This window comes from Eschrichtius robustus, chromosome 9, assembly GCF_028021215.1.
Source record: "Eschrichtius robustus isolate mEscRob2 chromosome 9, mEscRob2.pri, whole genome shotgun sequence".
Classification (NCBI taxonomy): domain Eukaryota; kingdom Metazoa; phylum Chordata; class Mammalia; order Artiodactyla; family Eschrichtiidae; genus Eschrichtius; species Eschrichtius robustus.
The window spans coordinates 50930184-50941538 of NC_090832.1; the positions used below are offsets into that span (position 1 = coordinate 50930184).

Consider the following 11355-nt stretch of genomic DNA (forward strand, 5'->3'; position numbering starts at 1 on the left):
CAATATGTCCTTTTTCCTCCTAAACCTATGAAGTTTACTATATTATGCCTCTTATTCTAAAGTTATCATATTCTTTTATAATTAAGAACTTGTAGTACAGAAGCTTAGAGGCACAAACAAATTAATTATAATAAGTATGGATGTAATACTTCATTCCTGGATGCCAGATATTACAATACTATTTCAGTCTTTTAATTAAAAAAAAAAAAAAAGCTTAGAGCGACATAAAATAATGATAGTGATACAACTAAAAGTGATTTCATTTATGCCTCCTAGATTCTTAAGAAATAGCGCAGGGCAAATTATGTACTTGTTAAATCAGGCAGCATTTTTATATATGAGAATGGTGCCTAAGAGTTGAAATGTATTCCATTAGATGTGTTCTGCTCCCTAAATGAATGCTACTGTGATGGAGAACAGTGTTTTCACTTTGGATGCCTCTTTGTAGGGCTAGACAAGGGCTCACAAATGTTAGCTGTCTCTACCAGAAAGGATGTCAATTGAAAACAAGAGCTGGGGGCATCTGGGAGTATGAGGTCATGAATGAAATAACTCAAAAGCACAGCATCCTCTCTTCCCTACCCCTGGTATGGTACCTCCTATTCATATAGTGGCCTTATTTTCCTGCTCAGAAAGACTATGGCCTGGCTCTGCTCAGCTAATCTGTGCAGTCTCTGAAAATCCAGAACACACAGTAACCAAATCCATGGGCTCATGTTGGATCTTTTCCCAGAATTACTCAGGAAAGAAAAGAATTCCCAGTCTGCTGCTTTTTCCAGAGGGAATGACCAGTGTTCCTTTCCACACCCAGTTTGTGATGCAGTGGATATCTAGGCCATGTGCTGTTAGTCTTGTGTGATAGGTTAATGTGATTCAGAGCTTTACCACTTAAGGGTTTTAAAAAGCATGTTATTTAGGTAGTAAAATTTTGGTATAATGAAACAAAGATCCTTAAGTCATTCTTTTAATTTTGCTGTTACATTATCTACTGTTAATGCTGTCAATCATCTTATCACTGAAAACATTCTATTATATTTTTGGTCATTTCTAAAATTTTCTGCTAGAACACTGACCTGCATTACCTTCTTCTCTCTAATTTTAATAGCATAATTTTGTGTTCTTGGACATTTCTATTGATTTTTATCCAATTGGAAGATTGATTTTTGAGGTAAGAGGTTTTTGGTTGTTGTTTTTTAATAAGTTGGGGGGAGTGAGAATCTCTGTCAAAATGTTAAGTTTTTAATCTTTGAAACCTTTTATCTTTATTTTTAGCTATATTGTGATACATGTCCCAAAACATGTAAAAATTTTCAGATCCTGTGCACAGGAAAAGCAGGGTTTTCCCAAAGTGGCATCAGGCTACATTACACAGGTTCCATTTTTCATCGAGTGGTACGGAATGGTTGGATACAAGGAGGAGGTGAGTTTAAAAGCCTAAATACAACTTAGTTGCAACATTAAATCAAAATGTCCAAACTTTTGTTTATCTGCCTTTGTGAAATTCATATAGAATTAGATATATTTAATATTAGATGTTATATATATATTTAAAGGATGTTTTATATGGCCAAATGATGAATTAAGATATTCATACTCTTTTAAAAAATTCCCTATTAAACTAAACAAATCTAAAGTGTGTTACCAGGAATATTCCAGGTTAAAAAGTAATACAAGAGAGTAGGATAGAGCAGAAGCAAGAAGAACTACAATCCTGCAGCCTGTGGAACGAAAACCACATTCACAGAAAGATAGACAAAATGAAAAGGCAGAGGACTATATACCAGATGAAGGAACAAGATAAAACACCAGAAAAACAACTAAATGAAGTGGAGATAGGCAACCTTCCAGAAAAAGAATTCAGAATAATGATAGTGAAGATGATCCAGGACCTCAGAAAAAGAATGGAGGCAAAGATCGAGAAGGTGAAAGAAATGTTTAACAAAGACCTAGAAGAATTAAAGAACAAACAAACAGAGATGAACAATACAGTAACTGAAATGAAAAAATATACTAGAAGGAATCAATAGCAGAATAACTGAGGCAGAAGAACGGATAAGTGACCTGGAAGACAGAATGGTGGAATTCACTGCCATGGAACAGAATAAAGAAAAAAGAATGAAAAGAAATGAAGACCAAGAGACCTCTGGGACAACATTAAATGCAACAACATTCACATTATAGGGGTCCCAGAAGGAGACGAGAGAGAGAAAGGACCTGAGAAAATATGTGAAGAGATTATAGTCGAAAACTTCACTAACATGGGAAAGGAAATAGCCACCCAAGTCCAGGAAGTACAGAGAGTCCCAGGCAGGATAAACCCAAGGAGAAACATGCCGAGACACAAAGTAATCAAATTGACAAAAGTTAAAGACAAAGAAAAATTATTAAAAGCAACAAGGGTAAAACGACAACATACAAGGGAACTCCCATAAGGTTAACAGCTGATTTCTCAGCAGAAACTCTACAAGCCAGAAGGGAGTGGCATGATATATTTAAAGTGATGAAAGGGAAGGACCTACAATAAGATTACTCTACATGGCAAAAATCTCATTCAGATTTGATGGAGAAATCAAAAGCTTTACAGACAAGCAAAAGTTAAGAGAATTCAGCACCACCAAACCAGCTCTACAACAAATGCTAAAGGAACTTCTCTAAGTAGGAAACACAAGAGAAGAAAAGGACCTACAAAAACAAACCCAAAACAATTAAGAAAACGGTAATAGGAACATACATATTGATAATTATCTTAAATGTGAATGGATTAAATGCTCCAACCAAAAGACACAGGCTTGCTGAATGGATACAAAAACAAGACCTGTATATATGCTGTCTACAAGAGACCCACTTCAGACCTAGGGACATATACAGATTGAAAGTGAGGGGATGGAAAAAGATATTCCATGCAAGTGGAAATCAAAAGAAAGCTGGAGTAGTAATGGAGTAGCAATACTCATATCAGATAAAATACACTTTAAAATAAAGAATGTTACAAGAGACAAGGAAGAACACTACATAATGATCAAGGGATCAATCCAAGAAGAAGATACAACAATTATAAATATATATGCACCCAACATAGGAGCACCTCAATATATAAGGCAAATGCTAACAGCTTTAAAAGAGGAAATTGACGGTAAAACAATAATAGTGGGGGACTTTAACACCTCACTTACACCAATGGACAGATCATCCAGACAGAAAATTAATAAGGAAACACAAGCTTTAAATGACACAATACACCAGATAGATTTAATTGATATTTATAGGACATTCCATCCAAAAACAGCAGATTACACTTTCTTCTCAAGTGCGCATGGAACACTCTCCAGGACAGATCACATCTTGGGTCACAAATCAAGCTTTGGTAAATTTAAGAAAACTGAGATCATATCAAGCATCTTTTCCAACCACAATGCTATGAGATTAGAAAACAGTTACAGGGAAAAAAAATGTAAAAAGCACAAACACATGGAGGCTAAACAATATGTTACTAAATAACCAAGAGATCACTGAAGAAATCAAAGAGGAAATCAAAAAATACCTAGAGACAAATGACAATGAAAACGTGATGATCCAAAACCTATGGGATGCAGCAAAAGCAGTTCTAAGAGGGAAGTTTATAGCGATGCGATCCTATCTCAAGAAACAAGAAAAATCTCAAATAAACAATCTAACCTTACACCTAAAGGAACTAGAGAAAGAAGAACAAACAAAACCCAAAGTTAGTAGAAGGAAAGAAATCATAAAGATCAGAGCAGAAATAAATGAAATAGAAACAAAGAAAACAATAGCAAAGATCAATAAAACTAAAAGCTGGTTGAGAAGATAAACAAAATTGATAAACCTTTAGCCAGACTCATCAAGAAAAAGAGGGAGAGGACTCAAATCAATAAAATTAGAAATGAAAAAGGAGAAGTTACCACAGACACCGCAGAAATTCAAAGCATCCTAAGAGACTACTACAAGCAACTACTACAAGACAATAAAATGGACAACCTGGAAGGAATGGACAAATTCTTAGAAAAGTATAACCTTCCAAGACTGAACCAGGAAGAAATAGAAAATATGAACAGACCAATCACAAGTAATTAAATTGAAACTGTGATTAAAAATCTTCCAACAAACAAAAGTCCAGGACCAGATGGCATCACAGGTGAGTTCTATCAAACATTTAGAGAAGAGCTAACACCCATCCTTCTCAAACTCTTTCAAAAAACTGCAGAGGAAGGAACACTCCCAAACTCATTCTACGAGGCCACCATCACCCTGATACCAAAACCAGACAAAGATACTACAAAAAAAGAAAATTACAGACTAATATCACTGATAAATACAGATGCAAAACTCCTCAGCAAAATACTAGCAAACAGAATCCAACAACACATTAAAAGGATCATACACCATGATCAAGTGGGATTTATCTCAGGGATGCAAGGATTCTTCAATATATGCAAATCAATCAATGTAATACACCATATTAACAAATTGAAGAATAAAAACCATATGATCATCTCAATAGATGCAGAAAAAGCTTTTGACAAAATTAAACACCCATTTATGACAAAAACTCTCCAGAAAGTGGGCACAGAGGGAACCTACTTCAACATAATAAAGGCCATATACGACAAACCCACAGCAAACATCATTCTCAATGGTGAAAAACTGAAAACATTTCCTCTAAGATCAGGAACAAGACAAGGATGTCCACTCTCACCACTATTATTCAACATAGTTTTGGAAGTCCAGCCACGGCAATCAGAGAAGAAAAAGAAACAAAAGGAATACAAATTGGAAAAGAAGAAGTAAAGCTGTCACTGTTTGCAGATGACAGGGTACTATACATAGAGAATCCTAAAGATGCCACCAGAAAACTACTAGAGCTATTCAGTGAATTTGGTAAATTTGCAGGATACAAAATTAATGCATAGAAATCTCTTGCATTCCTATACACTAACAACAAAAGATCAGAAAGAGAAATTGAGGAAACAATCCCATTCACCATTGCAACAAAAAGAATAAAATACCTAGGAATAAACCTACCTAAGGAGGTAAAAGACCTGTACTCAGAAAACTATAAGACACTAATGAAAGAAATCAAAGATGACACAAACAGATGGAGAGATATACCATGCTCTTGGATTGGAAGAATCAATATTGTGAAAACGACTATACTACCCAAAGCAATCTACAGATTCACTGCAATCCCTGTCAAATTACCAATGGCATTTTTTACAGAACTAGAACAAAAAATCTTAAAATCTGCATGGAAACACAGAAGACCCCAAATAGCCAAAGCAATCTTGAGGAAAAAAAACGGAGCTGGAAGGATCAGACTCCCTGACTTCAGATTATACTACAAAGCTACAGTAATCAAGATAATATGATACTGGCACAAAAACAGAAATATAGTTCAATGGAACAGGATAGAAAGCCCAGAGATAAACCCACACACCTATGGTCAACTAATCTATGACAAAGGAGGCAAGGATATACAATGGAGAAAAGACAGTCTCTTCAATAAGTGGTGCTGGGAAAACTGGACAGCTACATGTAAAAGAATGAAATTTGAACACTCCCTAACACCATACACAAAAATAAACTCCAAATGGATTACAGACTGAAATGTAAGACCGGACACTACAAAACTCTTAGAGGAAAACATAGGAAGAACACTGTTTGACATAAATCACAGCAAGATCTTTTTTGACCCACCTCCTAGAGTAATGGAAATAAAAACAAAAATAAACAAGTGTGACCTAATGAAACTTCAAAGCCAAAGTTCTTTAACCGAAAGATAATTTTAAATGCTCACTTAAAAAAAAAGTGTATGTAGAAAATACAGTGCTTTTAAGAAACATAATAAAGGTGGGAATTTGAAAACAGAATGAAAGAAAAACAGCTTATTTCTCACCAAAGATGTTACATTGTTACAACTGAAGTAAGATCTAAAGCATCTTGGTCTCCATCTTTGCTTTCTGTTCATGTCAGTTCTTTGGCTTTACACAGACTAGGTGCCTGATTAGCAGCACAAAATTAAATTTGGAGGCTTTTTAGGAGATATCCCATAGGGAGCAATCAGGCAGCAATTTAAAATTAATTGGCTTAGTGTGGAAGGCGATTTGCTTGAACTTGATGAAATATGCAGGGGCTTAAATTAATAATGTTTCATTATTCTTCTATAATCTGGAACATTCTGAGGCTGATGAGGAGGAAAATGTAGATTTAATCCAAGTATCTTGTATGTAAATCAACTGTTTTTTCTTCAGTTTCTCTAAAATGAGATATCACCAATACTGTTTTCTAACCTAATTATTTTTCACTTTATATAGTATTCATCTTCATATGTCAATATACATAAACACATAAAATGTTTAGGGTCTGCCTAATTTTTCATCATAGTGCTATGCCAATTTAATTAATTTCACATTAGTGAACATTTAGACTGTTCTCCATTTTTTGTTAGTATAAAACAATCCTCAAGAGGGCCCATATCGGGACTTCCCTGGTGGCGCAGTGGTTAAGAATCTGCCTGCCGGGGCTTCTCTGGTGGCGCAGTGGTTGGGAGTCCGCCTGCCAGTGCGGGGGACGCGGGTTCGAGGCCTGGTCCGGGAGGATCCCACATGCCGCGGAGCGGCTGGGCCCGTGCACCACAGCTGCTGAGCCTGTGCTCTGGAGCCCGAGAGCCACAACTACTTAAGCCCACACGCCTGCAGCCCGTGCTCCGCAACGGGAGAGGCCACCGCGGTGAGAGGCCCGTGCACCGCAATGAAGGGTGGCCCCTGCTCGCCGCAACTAGAGAAAGCCCACATGCAGCAATGAAGACCCAATGCAGCCAAAAATAAATAAATAAATAAATAAAATTTATTAAAAAAAGAATCTGCCTGCCAATGCCAGGGACATGGGTTCGAGCCCTGGTCTGGGAAGATCCCACATGACGCGGAGCAACTAAGCCCATGCGCCACAACTGAGCCTGTGCTCTAGAGCCCGCGAGACACAACTAGTGAGCCCGCGCACCACAACTACTGAAGCCCACGCGCCTAGAGCCTGTGCTCCGCAACAAGAGAAGCCACTGCAATGAGAAGCCCATGCACCACAGCGAAGAGTAGCCCCTGCTCACCACAGCTAGAGAAAGCCCGAAGCAGCAACAAAGACCCAATGCAGCCAAAAAAAAAAAATTAATTTAAAAAAATAATAAAAAAAAAAGAGGGCCCATATCAATGTCTCCTGATACTTAGTTCAGTGTTGACTGATGTGTTGGGCTTCCGGATGCTGTGTTCTTCTTTGTTTTGCTTTTGGCTAGACCTCCCCTCACCACTGTGAGCCCCAGAGCAAAATTTGGGAAAAGTAGGCCATGTTACTTGTCTATTTATTTGAAGTAAAATTTCCAAATGGTAAGTGTATAGGTCTCAGGCCATGGTTTCAGATCACAAGGCAGTGATGTTTAAGGACAGTTTGGAAAAGAAATTCTGGTTACTAAATTCAAATCCAAACTGATACATATAAGTTGTACCATGCTGGATAAGGCATTTATCATCTCTGAATAAGTTTCTTAATCATGATTATAATATCACAGGTTGCGGTGAGGATTCAGTGACGTGGTATATTGAACGTGCTAAGCTTTTTAAGTATTCTCTTCCTTCAGATGTCAGATTCCCACAGGGCTGTGAGTAGAATTTCGGAGTACAGGAGCTAAGTGTGGTTTGGTGCTGTGCCTTAGGATGCTTCCGGGCACTACTGCTCACCCTTTGGGACCAACAGGCCCAACACAGCCTTCCTTCTCCCCCCAACCCCATCTCATCTTCTGACCCCTCCCTCTTGCTCACTCTGCTCCACACATTCGGCTCCTTGCTGTTCCTTAGCACATCAAGCATATGTGTGCCCTGAGGTCTTTTGTTGTTTCTTTTGCCTGAGATATCTACACCCAGCTATTCCTCCATGTATGCCCTTGCATCAACCCCTGATCTGTTTCTGATTTTTGCTAAGAGTTTATCTCAGCAGGGACTACGTGACCACCCTATTCAAAAACTGCCACCTTCCTCTCCATATACCTCTCCTCACCCCCTTCTCTGCTGCTCTCCTATCCCCTTACCCAGCTTTATTTTTCTTCCTAGCACTTTTCACCACTGGACATACTATTAATATTTCTTTGTTAACTGATTTATTGTTTCTTTTCACTAGAATATAAGTTCCATGTGGGCAGAGATTTTTATCTATTTTGTTCACTGTTACATCCTCAGGTTGGAGAACAGTGCCTGGCATATAGTAGATGCTTTTTAAGAATTTGTTAAAAGAATGAATGAATGAATGAACAGATAGTTAAACAGGAAACATACATTCTGTTCATTTCTGAAGTATGAAGTTAATGAAGATACCAAGTTATTAAGCCACTTTGGCAGTTATTAAGCCTCTTTGTGGCTCCCATAGGCCTACTGCCTTTAGAAGGATCTCTTAAGAAATAGTTTAATACATTTTATCATCATCATGGTCATCAGAATGATGGTAAAGATGATAATGAGAGGATACATTCCATAAGTGTTTGATGCTGCACAATAATAATGGCCACTAATGAAGGAGCATGACGCTCTGCCAGGCACCACATCATGTGCTCTCCCTACATGACTGCCTTTAACCCTCAGAACTACTTGGGAGGCACTTCCCATTATCCCTGTCTATATAGATGAGGAAACAGTTTTGGAAAAGGTAACCAACATCAAGATTGAAATCAAAATCATCTGACTTTGAAGTTTACTTTTAACCACTATTCTGCATTGCTGAATTTGTTGTCAGAAGTATAGAAATAATATTAGATATCCAAAGCTGAATTCAACGGGGTGGGTTATGGACACAAAAAATATTAAATACTGATTGAAATGGTGTCAATATAAAATATTCACCTGGGAGACCTAAAGCAAAGGGCAAGAGTAATGGCAGGTGTTGGAGACAGAGAGCAAGGGAGTGTCACTGGTGTTTACATAAGTTAGCAGGGGAGGGGAATCACCTGGGCAGATTTGCCTGAGCTGAAGGAACTGGTGCTAGAGGACATTCAAGTTCCGCACACCTGGATTTAGCCTGGGGCTATTGCAGCAGGCTCCTAAGAATAGCCGTAGGCTGGGGGTTGAATGGGGGGGGGGGGGCGGGCAGAAGTATCAGGCAGAGTAGTTGGAGACTTAAGGTTTATCAGTTAACTTCTGAACCAGCTTTAGGAATAGTATAATTTAAATGCTATATGCCCCTGTCCTGCATAAATTCTCTCCCCATGCTTGCAACAGATTTCTTTAAAATAGCACAGACTCTTTTATTATAGATAAAGCACTCATATTGAGTTTAAATGGCACAGTCCTTCAACAGTTATTTATTGCGCACTATTCAAGGAGGGTGGTCTAGAGAGCTGCAGGAAGTAAAGGGGGTGATGGGGAAAACACAGACCTCAGAGACCTCTAGTTTCATTAAAGCTAGCTTTGCTTCCCTGGTAGCTGTGAATCGATAAAAAAAATAACTTGTGCATGGAGGATTTTTATAGTAGGATCATTGCCTAAGCCAAAATATGCATATAATGCATATAATGTGAAACAAGTCCTATAAATACCATTTTTAAAAAACCTCATTATATTACAAAGGAACTTCTTTTCTAAAATACCAGATAAATGAGTTATCACCATAGGGCAAGGAATAAAAATTTGAACATTAATTCTTTTTAGAGTATCTATTTTTATTCTTGTGTTAAAAAGACCTTACTGTTCCTATTTCATCCTCTCAGCTTAATCTTTCCATTTTTCTGAAAAGCAAGATGTATCATGGAATAACTTGTGAAATAAGCAGAATTTATATGAACACACACTCTTTAAATCGTGACCACAATTATAATTTAATACTTCATCATTTCAAAGGTTTTGCATTAAATTTAACCTATTTCAGAGTTATGAGGGAAAAAAATGGGATCATGAATGTAAAAGTACTTACAAAATACAAGTGAAATCATTATAGAAATATTTTCATGGTATAGATATTGAACAATTAGGTAACTTACTCTAGTTATTGTTATAAGTGGAATCATAATTTAAAGCATTCTTTCCCCGCCATTACTGTATTCTCTTTTTTAGTCTCAGAAGGTTAATGTTTATTTATTGCTGTTTCTCAGATATAGTTGCTGGAAGAGGAGATGGTGGAGAGTCAATTTATGGACCAACATTTGAAGGTATGTATCTTTAAATTTTGTCAGTCATATTTTATTTATTTATTTTTTGGCCGCGTGGCACGTGGAATCTTAGTTTCCTGACCAGGGATTGAACCCACGCCCCTTGCATTGGAAGCACAGAGTCTTAACCCCTGGACTGCCAGGGAAGTCCCTGTCAGTCATATTTTAATGGATTATTCAAATTTAACAGGACTGGACGATTTCACAACCCCAAATAAGATAGTGTTTGGGGTAATATACCACAAGTACACATACTAAAAGTGGGAGTTTAAAATAGGGTAGGTGGGAAGGCATCCCAGTCCAGTTCAGAACAGCTTTGTACATAAAACTTTTCACTTGCCTAATTATGTTATTTCTTTAGGGTAAGTTTCTAGAATTAGGATTGTAGGGGTAGAAGGGAATTTATATTTTTAAGGTTTGTACTTTGCCATGCTCACACTTAGAATTGGTACCTTGATAATCATCCTACTAAGACTGCTGTTGGGGATTCTGGGAAGATGATAGTGGTGGTGGCATAGTTCTTTAATTTTTTGAAATCCCAACATACATACAGACAAAAAAAAATTAGATAGGAAAACTAAAGACCCATGGACAACACAACAAAACTAGGTGACAAGGTATCTACATGAATTCCAAATATAAACAGGTAAGGACAAACTACCAACAGCCACAAAATCTGCATGGTATCAGCATGTATGTGAGAGAAAGCAGGGCATCTGACAGAGCTGAGAGTACAGAACCCCACAATAGGCAATAGCAGGTGAGTGCATGGAGCCCCTCATAAGGCTTGAGGGGGCTGGAGCAGTCTAACCTCTGTGAACCCTCAAAACCGATCTGAAAGGCCTCTCTTCCAGGACAGGCCCTCACTGAGGATGAAGTGCTGGGAATGGAATAAAAATTATGCAGCTATCGGGACAACAGTGATAAAGAGGGAAAGGCAACAGAGTCAGGAAATCTCAGAAAGCAAGTTACCACACAGCTGAACAACACATGAAAACAGCACAAGAGGGAACTTTGTGAAGTTAGGAAAACTACCTTCCTTCTAAAGCCACACCTACTTCTAAACATTGAGGAATACTAATTTTACATAAAATGAAAGTTGCATTAAAAAGCAGCAGAAATTTTCATGATAATTTAAGAAAAAAAAAAAAAGGAGCACA

General features: G+C 37.7%; 1 protein-coding gene across 2 annotated transcripts in view; it reads left to right on the forward strand.

Annotated features, from left to right (window-relative positions):
• The window catches only part of PPIL6 (peptidylprolyl isomerase like 6), a 34898-nt gene that overhangs the window by 8503 nt on the left and 15040 nt on the right, over positions 1-11355 (forward strand). Inside the window, exons 4-6 of one of the 2 annotated variants that reach the window (XM_068551312.1) lie at positions 1106-1168; positions 1273-1420; positions 10139-10195. In XM_068551312.1, coding sequence (XP_068407413.1) covers positions 1106-1168; positions 1273-1420; positions 10139-10195 — 268 coding nt within the window. The remainder of the gene's footprint in view (positions 1-1105; positions 1169-1272; positions 1421-10138; positions 10196-11355) is intronic. The other variant, XM_068551313.1, reaches the window with a different exon arrangement.